At 40.8% G+C, this 14,986-nt stretch overlaps 1 protein-coding gene across 7 annotated transcripts in view; it reads right to left on the bottom strand.

The window, feature by feature from the left end:
- Positions 1-7,221: 7,221 nt before the first annotated feature.
- The window catches only part of Kit (KIT proto-oncogene receptor tyrosine kinase), an 81,779-nt gene continuing 74,014 nt past the window's right edge, over positions 7,222-14,986 (bottom strand). For all 7 annotated transcript variants that reach the window (XM_023710918.1, XM_004627513.2, XM_023710919.1 and 4 more), the window contains exons 18-21: positions 11,275-11,386; positions 11,073-11,172; positions 10,619-10,724; positions 7,222-9,499 (exon numbers count right to left, since the gene is read on the bottom strand). In XM_023710918.1, coding sequence (XP_023566686.1) covers positions 9,368-9,499; positions 10,619-10,724; positions 11,073-11,172; positions 11,275-11,386 — 450 coding nt within the window. In that variant the 3' untranslated portion in view covers positions 7,222-9,367. The remainder of the gene's footprint in view (positions 9,500-10,618; positions 10,725-11,072; positions 11,173-11,274; positions 11,387-14,986) is intronic.

Here is a 14,986-nt window from a genome sequence, read left to right as displayed (position 1 = left end):
AATGGACAAGGCTATTCTTTGAAACATAGGGGGACAGGTGTTCTTGGGTGACAGGGGAAGTTCATATGCTACCCGGAAGACAGTAAGCAGATTGTGAACCTGTGAAGTCAACAGATAATTCTTCACTTTAACTTTAACATAAGTCACAATCTGACAACTTGGAGGGGTTGGCAATAGGTAGTAAAGCAGCTGATTGGATTTCATGAGTTTTTCTTGTACTTTTGAAGTGGCTAGAAGATCATCAAATGCTGAGAAAATGACAATCAAAGGGTCATTCGGGTATCAGTTAGATTGATAAAGTTCCTGTTTTAAGGACCTAGGATTGGGTTGAGGGCACAGACCAATGGTAGAGAGTTTGCAACGCTGAGGGCTCTGGGTTCAATCTCTAGCACTGCAAAACAAGCAAATCAATAAATTCCTAGGATGCAGGGGCCACATTAGAGATTACCACTCAGTTCCTTTGCTTATAGCTAGCTACCAGGTTTAGAGGACCTTAGCCAGCTTCTCAAAGGGTTCTTACCTTTAAGTGGAGACAGAAAATACCTACCTTCTAGTGTAGTCATGGGGCTTAGATAAGGCAATAAATGCAAAATATTAAATACAAACCCAGGTACACAGCAGGAATTAAATAAATGATAGCTATCATTGTCACTGACAATTATGCGAACAATTAACCTATCATTTATATGGCCAAAATATCAAGGAAGATCCCAGAGAAAATCAATGAGTGAATGTGCTATAAGGGTCAAGGATGTGCTATAATCCCAGGGAGCAAGAAAAGTAATTAACTGAAATTATTTGAATACTTGAAATAATTGGTATGAGGGAAATTTTTAGAATAATAGCAGTGTTCTAAAGCTGGGTTGCAGGGATAGGTGCATAGTAAAAGCACTGAGCATACAACTGGAATGGCTGACTCATGACACAGCAATGAAGGCATTAAATGCTTCTCCCCAGACAGGAACTGAAGGGAGATTCAGATGCCACAAAGGACATGCAGCAAAGGAAGTCAAAAAGAAAGTAAATACAAAAGACTGACTTAGCAGAAAGGAGGATGGGGTGAGAAGGCCTGAGATCCACAGGAGTCCCCGGAGAAGAGGAATAGGACGGGGCAGAGGCAATTTCAAACTCATTGAGGACTTTCAGGGATTGAGGAAAAGCCACCAATCCCTAGATTCAAGAAGCTCAAACAAGATAAAATACCAAGAAATTCACACTTAGGCATGTCACAGTGAAACTTCAAAGACCAAGAGACATAGAAATAATGAAAGCCAAAGAGAGTGAGAGTAAGTGTGGTGAACACTATAGCCACCATTGAGTTAGGCAGCTAGTAAGAGTAGAACGAAGATGCAGCCGGGGACATAGCTCAGTAGCACAATACCCGCCTGGCAAGCACAAGGTCCTGAGTTTGTTTTCCAATACAAAAAAAATAAAATAAAATAAAAAATAAAATAATTTAGACAGTAAAAACTAAGGGAGCCTGGAATCAATAGGCCTTCACAAAAGGTTTTTCTCTGTATTTTACTATCATAGACACTATTTCTTCCATTATGAATATCCAGTCCTTAAGTGCAGTCCTTAAATCAAAATCTACAGTCTCAAAACCCAAGCAACTTGATCCCTACTACATAATGAACAAAAAACAAAAAACAAGGTATACTATGTTAGCAAACATACTAAAGGGCAACAAGTTATATTTGAATTTCAGATACGATTTATAATTTTATTTATTTGATACAGGGTTTTGCTACATAATTTAGATTCATAGTGATCCTCCTGTCAGCCTCCCACCCATTGGGATTATAGGTGGGCGCCACCAAACCCAGACTTGGTGGCTGGCTCAGCATGCCTGCGGGTGGGGCTGGTGTGGCATGTGGTGCTAGGGATCAAATTCAGGTTTGCCAGACAGGTGCTTAGACTTCTGAGCTATCTCTCCAGCCCTCAGATACAATTATTTTTTTAGTTTAAAGAAAAAGTGATCATACATTTTATTTTTTAACTCATTATTAACTTTATTGAGAATCAGTAATTATATAGCAAATTAAAAATTGTAGACAAATATTGAAATGTAAAAGATATAAGATCTACATAGACAGTGAATTTTAGAAAAGTATTTCTGAAATGAATACATAACATGGGATTAATAATAGATTGGACATTGTAAATAATTATTTACAAACTTAAATGAATGTAACAATAAAAATTGTCTAAAATAAACATGAAGAAGAGTTTATAGATCAGTCACATAATAGCTCACTCTATGCCAAAATCAAGAAAGTTATATTCATATAATTAGAATTCCCAAAGTAGAATGGGGTAGGCTATAAATACTTAAAGATTTAAAATTTCTGAATTTAGTTAAAATGATAGCATCACATTCCCAAGAAAAATGAACTGTTTGCACAAGAAATATGAATAAAATCATACCAAGATACACAAAAATGAAATTATCTAAAACTAATTATAAAGAAAAAATCATTAAAGCATATACATAGAAAAAATATTCGCTATGGAAGAACAAAATTAAGTAGCATCTTATTTCACATTAACAAAAGAGCAAGTAGGTAAGAAACTAGACTTTTTTTTTCTTTTTGGTAACCAGAGATTGAACTCAGACCCTTGTGCTTGCTAGGGAAGTGCTTATTCTACTGAGCTATCTGCCTGGCCCTTAGACTTATTTATTCAACGGACTGAAAAAAATCTGTCCTCATTGAATTTTATACTTAGCAAACACACCTTTGAAAACTAAAAGTAAACTGTTTTCCAGTTATACAAACTTGAAATATTCTAATACCTCCAGATGTAGCATATAGAAAATAACAAAAACACCATAATCCAGAAGGTAAGAAAAGTTGTTGTTTGGTCCTGATACAGAATAAAGAGCTATCAAAATGGTAGTTATGCAGGACTATGTAAAATATAATTATATTAGATGAACCCATTTAAAAGGACATTGAAGATTTCCACAAAACAGTATCAATCTTATGTCAGGTTATACACATATTTTTTCATATGTGTGTGTGTGTGTGTGTGTGTGTGTAAAAGACAAAGAAAAACTAATATAAAGTCAATGGAAAATGGAAATACATTTTTTAAAGTTTCTAATACTAAGAGAAAGCCTCAGGTACAATTTTAAACGATGCTACAAAATAGGCACTGTTGAGATTCTTCAAGTTTTTTGAGAGCTGGTTTCAGTACTCTGCTGAGGGCCAGGTCACTCAACATGATAAATAGGTGAGGTCTTTAGTTTATGGGTTGAACTATATCTCTCCCAAATTCTTCTGTTGAAGTCCATGGTATTCTACAATGTAACCCTATTTGAAAATAAGATGTCTGCAGAGGCAACTTGTAAAGATGAAGTCTTACTGGGGTGCTGTGAACCTTAACCCTTAATATGGCGGGTGTGCTTAGAAAAAGGAGCAAACGGACACAAATACCCAGGAAGAGCAGTGCATGAAGGTGAAGGTAGGGATCTACATGGCAAGAATAGTTAAAGATTGATAACGATCTCCCAGAAATGGGAGGAAGGCTTGAAACCCATCCTCTAGCAGCCTGAGGAAGGGCCCATCTGCCCCACTGATCTCAGCCTTCCAGCCTGCAGAACTGCGGGACGAACTTCTGCTTGGTGAAGCGAGGCAGCCCAACAGGAACAAACCGAGTTTCTTTTCTAGATATTCTCAGGAAACCTGCCCAGCTTCAGGTGGTCCTGAGAGCACTCTGGGAGCACTGTTTCCCAGCAGGTGCTGGCTCTGGAGAGCCTCTCCAAGGTCCAGCCTGAGGCAGCACCTCAGGTTCGGGGTCTCTGCTAGGCAGCTTCAGCTCCTCTCCCCACTTCTGGGACATGAAAAGTATGTCAGCCATTTCCCTTCTTCCCTACCCTTCCCCACCGAAACCCTTCTTCACTTCTCCTAATAACCATGAGCAGCTGTGTGGCCTCAGCAACACTTCACCACACTTAGGGTCACCCTCTTCTGGCTTTCGTTGTTGTCTCTCCCGGACTTAAGTTTCACTATGACATTCCTCAGCATGAATTTCTATTTTATCTTGTTTGAATTTGTCCAATCTAGGGATTAGGGTCTTTCATGAATACTGGACCGTTCTCAGGGTCCTGCCAAAGGAAGCCTCTGCCCCTGCCCACTTCCCCTTTTCTCTTCTCCCCAAAGCCTAACTTCCCATCTCTGAGTGTGAAATCAGGCTAGCTTTGTAAGCTTCTCTTTCCTGGAGCTTTCTCCTTCCTGGAGCCATCCTCTCCCAACTGATAGAATGTTTATTTCTTCAAAAGTACTAATTAACTCATAAGTGAAATAAATCAGACTTGAATGGGTAAACATTGTATTGTCTCCCTTGTGTAAGAACCTGAAAAAATAAAATGCAAAAGGTACAATAGATACTGTGAAAGGGAAACTTTAGGGAAGGAACAACTGGGATGAGGGAAAGGAGAAAAGGGGAAAAAATGTATATAGTTATACACAAAGGACAGCTTGGATAATTGTACTGCTGATTTCTACTGGTATACTGAAAGGAACAGTTAATGCTTACATTTTTGGGGTCAATTTTTTGGACCAGTTTTACATGCTTATATCTGAACAACTACTCTGAAGAGCAGAAGGTTCTAGACTTTTGGAACATGGACAGGCTCTGCATGTACCTGGCAGTGTTATATGCAATATAATAACCACTGCTGAACTCCTGATTTTGTTTAGTGAAATTCTGTATCGTTTCTAATTTTTTTTTACTACTTTTTCTTTAAAAAATAAATGGAAATAAAAAATGAGTAATGTTCATAAGAAACTACTAATTAAGCATTCAAGAAGTATCAATTAACCAGTTCAGGGCCATTGCTAGTGGGGACACCTGTACCTCAAGAACAGCAACTTGGTCATCACATAAGGATGGCAGGGTAGTCTTGGTCAACCCTGGTTGATGGCCATAGGCTCCTTGGATGAGGGTGATAGTCCCAGTGCTGCTGGGCTCAGTGGGTGAGCACTGGGATGGATGAGTGATATTTTACAGACAGAGAAGTGGAAGGACAGTTAAGTGAAATGCAGAGGCAGGTCTGAATGCAAGTTCTGGCTCAGTATACTGCTAAGTGAACTAGGGCAAGTCTTTAATGAACTCTTGCAAACTTTTGGGCTTTCTGACCTCTAACAGTGATGGTGAAATTTTTAATAATACAAACAGTCCCCTGCAGCACATGTGCAGACCATAGATCTGCCACACTGGAGATAATTCACAGTTGAAGAAGCAATACCAGTCTGGGTAAAATCGGGGTGGGAAAGAGGACATGAGCCAAAATAGCTATAGTACATGGCAGAAAAAGTTGCAAGAGCTTAATAAGTATGGAATGTCATAGGAATTCAGAAGCTACTTCCAACTGAGATCATTTCACTGGTCTTGAAAAATAGTGGCTTCTTGGCAAAGACAATATAAAGTCTAAGAATGGAAGCAGAGGAATGTAGGGGCATACTGAAGGCGGAATGATTGTGGAAGGAGACTCCCAGGAGAAAGGCTGAAGAAAGCCTTCAAAATACTAGTTTATTGCTTAAAATATTGGCACCTTCAAAACAGCGCATAATCACTACAGGCAAAGTCATTTCTACAGCACACCAGCAGTGTTGTTTGCATTTACAAGAAAAACAGTAAGCAGCAAGACATACCAGCATTGGAGTATTGTTCCTTTTTCCTACTGAAGAAGCTTAAGTAACCATAAGGAAAGCTACCTTGTGGTTGGCAGTGGTAGTGCTAGGGATTGAATCCAGGGCCTTTGCACAGATTTCCATCTCTAGCCCTTTTAAAAGTTTTTATTAGTGTACGTCTGCAACACCTAATAGTTACATTTGTTTGGGGGAACTTGGTACATACATGTATCTAATATTTGGTCTCTTTCCTCCCAACTCCAAATCTCCAATAAATCTGCCCTTTCATTTCCTACCATCTCTTTCTCTTTCACAGTTTGATTTCAATTAAGTCTGTAAGCTGGCTGGGTTGGACTCAAACTTGAAATCTTCTGCCTCCCAGAGTGCTGGGATAGAGGTGTGCAGAAAGTTATGTATATGTGAGTACTGTGTAGGTCTTGAGAGCCTTATATTATACTATGCTGTGACAGATGCTACTACTACAGAACTGAAGTTTCCAGAGTAATGGTAAATGGTGGAGACAGGGTTGGCACCAGGATTTGAATCCAGTGGAAGCCTGGACACCAAGCACCCAATACTAGTTTATAAGGAGTGACAATATGCCTCTAATTGAAGATTTTACACCCACACCCACACCCATACCCACACACACACCTAAATAATAGTGAAAACATTTGGAGAGAAAGGACTTTTGTGGTCAATTAGCCTTCATTCCTGTCTGTGATAAAACAGCAACCTCCTGATTAAAATGTGGATCTGTTTTCTCCTGATTACCTGGTACATCCCCAGGCACATAAATCCCTCCTGATTTGAAAAGGATTCTTCTTCATTACAAGTCATTGTTTAGCGCCTCTCACTCTTTGCAGGAGATACTTCTGTGGGTATAGATGTTATCTCTACAAAAGAGGCTAATGGTGTTTGGGTGCCTGATCCTTTCTTAATAGGACTATAGGCCGTAAGGTGGTGGGAGAACACAATGCCTGTCCAAGTTCCAAAAGTCTAGAACCTTCTGGTCTTATAAGATGCTCCAGCCACAGGTCAGTACATAACTCTAAGGCACAATGTACCAACCTCCAATAAGTGATGGAACTTTATTCTAGAAGCCAGTAAAAAGGATAAAGAACAGGAATAGTTCATGATGAAATTATTTCTCTTCAGAATCCAAGGCAATAAGAATCTAAACCCTTTTTTTAGTACTGCTGCTGTCAACCTTGGCCACCACTTTACTATTTCAAGTTAATTTTTAGAGTTTCTTTTAGGAAACCTGCCAGCTACATCAGATTGGACCACATGAAAATTGCTGTTATTTTGCCAACAAAAATGGTCATTTCCTAAGAATCAACTTAAAAATCATAGCTATGTCTGAATTTTCAAAATATTTACTAATTTTTCAATTTAAATAAAGCCCTAGGGTATAAAAATGAGAAAATGTAATGCATAGTAAAAATTATAGTATCGAATCTTCAAGCACATAAATTCTAGTATGAGTTGATAGTCCTGAATGTATTTTATACAGACTGGGTACAAAATTTTCTGCAAGGGTGGATGTATTTTAAGAAAGAAAAAGAAACTCATTTGATTTATATATTTACATTTTATTAGAATTCTTCAGAACTGTCAACAATTGGACAACATATCAGGAAAAAAACACATGAAAACACAACATCCTTTAAGCTTGCACCGCTTATGTATTTACACATAAAGTTACTGTATATATAAAAAATATTTTCAAGGACTCATGGGCTTAGGAATATTCAAAAGACATTATTGCTACATTTCAATATTTACAAAAAAGCCACAAAATAATTTCAAACATTAAGCAACTGCAAAAAAACATCAGATGTAAAAAAAAATTATAAAAATATAAACTTTCAAGAATATCCAAGACAAAACTCTCAATGAAGTGCCCCTGAAGTACCTAGAGATCTACAATTATCTTTTCTTACCATAATCAAAGTCAAGAGGAACACAAAGGAGTTTTTCAGACAAAGTATGGCGAATGGTAACAATCTTTTACATGACAACACAACCCCAAAACTTGCTAACTTTGGAAAGGTGCGAGAGTATCGAACTCCAGTGCAAATGGTTACTTCTGGATTAATGGACAAACTGCTCTAACTGTAGTCTAAGGGGCGAATAAGGGAAAACCGTGGAGGCAACATACCTGAATCTTGCAAGACAACACACAAATCTTGCCATGTACATATTTACCTCTTATAGTAGGCAGCAAAGAGGAGAGGGGGAAGAAAGAAGGTAAACTACCAAGAATAAGATCCAGGCTACAGCCTAAGGGTAACACTTGTATATGTTTTGGTGGAATGGTAGTATTACATAAGGTCGAAGGAATGGGTACAGTATGCTCAGTATAAATAACAGTGCCTTAAGTGCATGTGGACTGCATACAGGTAGGTCCCTAAGCACTCCACTTTTGCAAGCTTCTATGCAAGCTTCTGGGAAGCTGTTCCAGGCAGCTGTGTGGAGACACACAGGACTAATGGTGAAAGCCAAGTTACTTCTTGGGCACTGAGGGACCCTCTTGGACTTGGGAAAAGCATCCCTTCAAATGCATCTACGCATCTACACACACACACACACACACACACACACACACACACACACACACACACACAGAGTGAGAACTGGCCCAACGTCCAGGACACATCTGTAAAGAAGGCTGAATCTAACTTCTACTTCCTGCTACACAAAAATCCAAACTAACAGAGCACTGCAGAATCATGTGGGAAATCGGTCACATCTTCAAACAGCACCAAGTCCATTGAGCACAATGCTATTCTGAAGTCGCCAGGTTTGTTCCAGACAATCGACAGGGCAAGTTCATTGGCTACAAGAGGAGGTTTCTTGCTGTTGGGACTACGCTTGGCAGTTACATTTTTTTCCTTAAATATGAAAAAACAGTATTAACTTTTTCCTTCAAATCTGTATGGCTCAATCTATTCCTGCACACAGCAGACAAAATGCTAGGGTTGTACTCAGAAACTAAACCTGTGGGCTCCCCCCCCAGTGCATGATCATGCACAATCTATAGATGAGTATATACAGACACTGGCTAGGGAGGCCTCATCTCCAATTCAACTCCTGATAGTCAATTCTATTTAAAAACCAGGGCAGGTATACAAAAGCTCATGTACTGGTCCACAGCAGTGTGCTTATTTCAGGTTCAGGGGCATTTTTCTTGGCCTAGGTTCCATTCTCAGCATGAAATGTTAGATTTCACAAACCTGGATCTTGCCATTTGTGTCCTATGTTCTAATCAAGTTCCATTTCCATGTAAAGGACTTGGGCTTCAACTGCCCATCCTGACACATCTTTGTATCATCCTAAATTCTTTCTTTAGGCCAAAGGTGAGTACTTCTACTTATTCAAATAAACAACCAACCATACTTTTCAAACAGAAATGGAGAAGCACTGAAAAGAAATCTGGGCATCTAGCCCATCCTATCCTCCCTAGATTCTCTAAGTCGGATTTTTTTTTTTCTGTATACAGTAGGAGCTACTTTGCTTTTGGGAATATATACAGTTAGATGGGCTGGTGGCTGATGACAAGACAATCATCAGTCACTAAAGTGTGCTCATAAGGACAGGGTTATGGGGGCGCCACTACCCTGGCACAGGACACAAGTCAGAGGGAAACAAAATAACCATCACAGACGCCAACAGAACAGGATCATCGCTCCCGCAGGGACAGAAATGACCCCAAATGGTCCTCCTGCTCAGACATCGTCGCGCACAAGGAGAGGCTGAGTGGCCGAGGCGCTGCTGCCGACTGAATTGACCCGCACAGAATGGTCCACCACCACGGGGTTCTCTGGGTTAGGGGTGCAATTGGCCAAGTTGGAGTAAATCTGGGAAAACAAGGCCACAATTAATACGGCAATCCCTATGACATACACACCGCAGCAGCAAGGGGCACGCGGAGCTTCAGAATCATGAATAACAGACACGGACTCGTGAAGAGAAGCAGTTTACAAGGCCTTGGTGGATAAAACCCACATCATAATGATGAAACAAATACAAGCTTTGCTTTACTCCTCGTTGCCCCCAAGGAAATCAGTTTACACAAGAAGTGGCAGGAAGACGTCTGCAAGCCTCGCTTTGCTGATGGGACCCATTTGGTGACAAACATTGCCTAACCTATGAGAACGTTTTACAAATCCTTATGGTCAACTGCACCCCCACCGCTCATGCAATTTGCTAAGAAACCCATGGCTCTTCCAGGGGTCGTCAGTTGGGAATCCAAGCATTTGGATGGAAAATACCGTTTCATTTGAAACATGCCTTGACGCCCCGCAGAGCAAGCTGCAACCTCACAGTACAGTGGTGTGCTCTTAGAAAAGAAAGCTCCAAGCATACAGACCAGAAAAAAAAAAAAAAAATAGCAACCTACAAAAATCTGAATCAAAGTAATGATCGTAAATTCTTCCTTAAAAGCAGGGGAGGAAATAGATTTGAACTTTCATCCCTCCCTCCCCTAAAACACTGGGCGGGATCGCGCAACTTCAAACACCTCCCGCTTCTCTGTGGCTTGTGGGCCTGACAACTACTGCCATGTGCTGGCTGCGCTGTGTGAACAGGAGGCCGACTTCATCGCAGTAACAAGCCGCCTTTCATTCTGGTTCACAGCACACCAGCCCTCTCAAGGATGAGTGGCCTTGACCGGTGAGGGGAGAGTACAGCAACCCCTGGATCTGCATATAGGGCAGAGGAGAAGCGCAGCCAGTCCTCATGGGAGCTGTCATGCCCACACTTTTGAGCACAAAGCCCCCTCCACCCCCTCATGCAGCCTTCTCTGTCTCAGAAGAGGAGGGCTGAGCAGAAACAAACCAACTAGTCACCTCTGAAGCCCAAGTTATAGCACAGACCAGGGAGGGAAGTGGGGAGCCATGGGTCATTGGCCTTGAGTCCTGAGGACCACACATCTGGAAGTGGATGGAGGCAGATTTGGGGCCTGGCCAGGTACTCACATGATTGGTGCTGTCAGAAATCTGCTTCTCAATGAGCTGGACAATTTGCTTGAATGTTGGCCTTTTTAGAGGATCAGCATCCCAGCATGTCTTCATTATGTCATACCTGCAAAACGACAGTCACCAACTGTCACTCCTTCATGACCTTCACCTGCCTTCCAGTGCCTATCCCACAACAACTTCCTAACAGTCCAGGGCTGTGCACCTGGACACATGAAGCGGCACGTGTATAAAACGCTGCATGAGATACTGTCAAGACTTTCTAAATTCTTGGCAAAAAGAGATTATGAAAAAAAACCCTACAGCAATGACATTTGATCAGGGTGTCACAAAAGAAGCCGAATGACATTTCAAATTGCACTACTGAAAACCCTCAACATCTGGGTTTCTGTCTTTAAAAAGAAAACTAAAAGGGGAAATGTTATCTGAAGAAAAATATTCTTCTCGGCCTTACATTTCAGCAGGTGCATGTTCAGGGCTGAGCATCCGGAACCCTTCCTTGATCATCTTGTAGAACTTGGAATCGACCGGCATTCCTGGATAGGGGCTGCTTCCTGCGGCAGACAGGTGGCAAATCACAGTCAGAAACTGCAAGCAAGCAGGGTACTACTACAAACTTAAAAGATGTTCTGAATCTAATGAGGTATCGTCAGTACCTAAAGAGAAGAGCTCCCACAGAAAAATCCCATAGGACCAGACATCACTCTCAAATGTGTACACGCAGTTGAAAATGCTTTCTGGTGCCATCCACTTCACAGGCAGTCGGGCCTAGGAGGGAAGCACACAGGTTCAGCCGCATTAATGGAGAAGCTTCAGAAGTGAACGGGAAACATCCCACCATGTTCTTCCTATTGCTAGGTGAAAGGTGAAGAGAGAGTACTACCTAGCAAGACCTTTGTCTACATGACTTCAGAAGGGTCCTGCAGCTTCTGAGATGGTTCATGGTTCTATTATGCTCATTTAAACATAGGGATGTAGGTGGATGTAGGGATACATGCCTGTAATCCCAGCAACTTGGGAGGGAGGGAGGAGGACTGCCATGGGCTACACAATGAGTTGAAGACAGCCTTCACTACAAAGCAAGACCTTGCTTCAAAGAACAGTGAACAAACAAGGAAACAAATGTGGAGACATTAAGTCAGCATAACATGGTGATTAAGAGCACAGAATTTAGAGACAGGCCTGGGCTCTATTTGGGGCTCAAACATGGCCTTGAGTAAGGCAAAGAGCTATTCAGTTGCCACTGAATATATGCTTCCTTTTTCTTAGTAACAGAAATATGGCCTTCCATAATTAGGACTACATTTCCCAGCCTGCACTGCAGCTAGCTGTAGCCATGTGACTGGAGGCTCTAGAAAAATCTCCTTAAAATACAGTAGTCATGTATCCTCTGTGTCTTGTTTGTAGTGTCCCTTCCTTCACTCTGCCCTATGCATGTAGTGATGGGCTGGCTATCTGTAGTTATCCTGGGCTGTGAAGACAAGGATTACACCAGGGATAGCAAAATGTGGAAAGGCATAAGGAACTGGTCCTCAGCACTTTATACAACTTCTATGCCAACCCTGGCCTTTCATCTCTGGTCATCTTTTATTTTAGGTTTTCTGTAATATGTGATCCAAACTATCCCTTACTAGTATACTGGAAATGCTACTTAAGTCTTGACCAGTAGCTTCAGAATCTTCTATAGAACAAAAATAATACTTTCAATTCCAAGAGTTGTTTTCTGGCATATGTGAGATGACGTGGTTCAGCACTGCCCACCCCACTTGTATCTAGAAAACCAGCTAGCACACCAAGAAATTAGTAAGCAGTAGTGGCGATCACGCCTGTTGGGAGTGGTAGGCAGCAGGTTCAGGGCACTCTCAACAGCTGGACTTTATTATGTCCAACTCCTCACTCAAGTCAAGCCAAATTCTTCATGATTATTCCTCTTACAGGCAGTCTGGGTTTCCAGATATTAATTTACCAAAGAAAGCCAACTCAATCCTCTTAATCCATTTAGGATGAAAAACTGGGAAGACAGTTCTCGTTCTTGCTAACCTTAAAGTTATTTTAGTAATCTAAAAATAAAAGTATAAGCTTTCCAACTCCTCTCCCCAGATTCTGTACTCAGAATGGGGCTGTTGACCTGAAAACTATGGATGGGTTGTACCCTGGGGCCTAGGCACACCTAGAAGGTAAAACATGTCATCGTCGTGGAGTGTGCCTAAGGAGAGTCACATGAGGAGAAGACACTCTCTCAGGACTTTCACAGAGAGCACATTGGCCAAGCAATGGCTGTGACTCATCCACATGGCTGCACTGACAAAGGTTCTACAATCTGAGGTACAGGATCTCAGGATAAATCCTGAGGGCATTTCACTGACCTTCTCAAACCAAAAAGCTACAACTCTTGTTGCATAGGTTCTGCTTTACCTTGGTCTTAACCATCCAGTAGAAAAGTATGAAGATGAAATATAGGAAGTAAAGCCATGTTGTTATGTTGAGCTGTGGGGGACTCAGGTCAATAATTTCTGACATTGCCAATTAAACAGAAGACCCAATGCTATTATGGGCTTCTGTACTCTTTTAGAATATTTTGCTGAGTTTACACACCTATAATATTCAACAACGGAACTTAAAAAAAAAATTGGGGTATAACTATGAATGTCCATTTTGTATCTGTGCATTCAAAGTGGTTGGGATAGATATATAGTTGCATTCTCTTAATGAATAGAATGATTTGTTCTAATGGTGTTTGTAAGTAGGATCACAAGTCTGCATCTTGTACAGCAATTAACCACTAAGAATATATGCAGTGTATTATTTGTTGAAACTGTACTTTCAATTTGATTTGAAACTGTCTCATTGCTATAGGTTTATCAATAAAACTTTGAAAAGAAAAAAATAAATAAAAAAATAAAATAAAAAAAATAAAAAAATAAAAAAATTACAGAAGAAGACAATACTACTCATGGTACCTGTGACTACCTGCTGTAATTACAGGTTTGCGATCTTCAATTCCTACCCTAATGTTTACAGGCATCTTAAAACAACACTTACATTCCACTACTACTTTGAAATTACAGCAGTTTCTAGAATATGTTCCTCTGTGTAATAAAAAGCACATATATTGATGTATCAAATTTACTTTTTCGTGGTAACCCTACATAACGGGGTGTACACCTCTGTTCCCAGCACTTGGGAGGATGAAGTAGGAAAGTCACAAGTTTGAGACCAGCCTGAGCTACACAGGGAGACCCAATCTCAAAAAACCAAAAATGATAAACAATAAAACTACACATTTAACATAGTATTCAGACAAGGGACCTGTCAGCTTCCCTAGGTTGTGAAAGGACCGATAGCCTAAAATGGACTAAGATCTCGTTAATATGAAAGAGCTTTCAGAGAACCTGACCCAACATGAAGATCTATCATGACTATGACATACATTTGAAGAGAGGAACAAGTTGTACTTGTTTCCTGGTTCTTAACTTATTTGGATTTTTGTGGGGTTTTTTGTATTTTAGGAAAGGGTCTATAGGGGTGTTCAGGGTCTCACTACTAGATCAGACTTGTAGTGTTTACAGTCTCCCAAGAGCTGGGATTACAGGTGAGTGCCACCATGCCCAGTCTCAGTTGCCATCTCAGCCAGCCACAGGGGCGGGGTTGGCACAGCAGGCCTTGGGATTGAACCCCTGGCCCCTGCCTCTGCTTGCAGGTGCTTTAATCCACTGCGCTACTTGGCCAGCCCCCTTAACTTGTTTCTTGAATTCTTTACCCAGTAACCTGGTGAGAGTGATGTCTGTGACTGCTTAGTTCAACCTCTAAATCCACAATCGAAAGGTCTGGTAATTACAGTAACAAGTCAGTAAGAAGCTGCAGTGTAACCATTATTATGAATATTTAGATTCAAATAAGGCATCCAGAGAGGATCTTAAGAATATGCCTGGTATCTTTTGAAGTTCTTGACATACAGTAGCTGGTTTAAACTTCACAACAACTTTATGAGGCAGGTACCAGCATTATTCTCAAGAGAAGAAAAAGCAAGATGTAAAGATGTTGGATTAATTCTTGCCAAATATTACAATATTACACGGCCATGAAATGATCAGATTTCATAGATTCTAACTGCATAAGCCGAAGCCCAAAGGTCACTATCTCCCTTCTTTTGCCCTTTAGGAAAAGAGGCTAGCATAAGGTACCACATTTCTTTCTTCCTTTTACTATGGTACCAGCATGGAAAGAAGTTGGTTTTCTCAGCCCTTCTTATGATAATAATGCCTGGCCTGGACCAGCCTTTTCAGAAAGGGATGCTCAGGGCAGGAGACAAAGCCAGCAATTCTTATACAAAACCAAGTCGAGCAGAGTCTACCAACAGAGATGTTC

The sequence above is a fragment of the Octodon degus genome, unplaced genomic scaffold, assembly GCF_000260255.1.
Source record: "Octodon degus isolate 3935 unplaced genomic scaffold, OctDeg1.0 scaffold00019, whole genome shotgun sequence".
NCBI classification, from domain to species: domain Eukaryota; kingdom Metazoa; phylum Chordata; class Mammalia; order Rodentia; family Octodontidae; genus Octodon; species Octodon degus.
The sequence above is the reverse complement of the archived record's forward strand: the minus strand, read 5'-3'. Positions and strand labels throughout refer to the sequence as shown.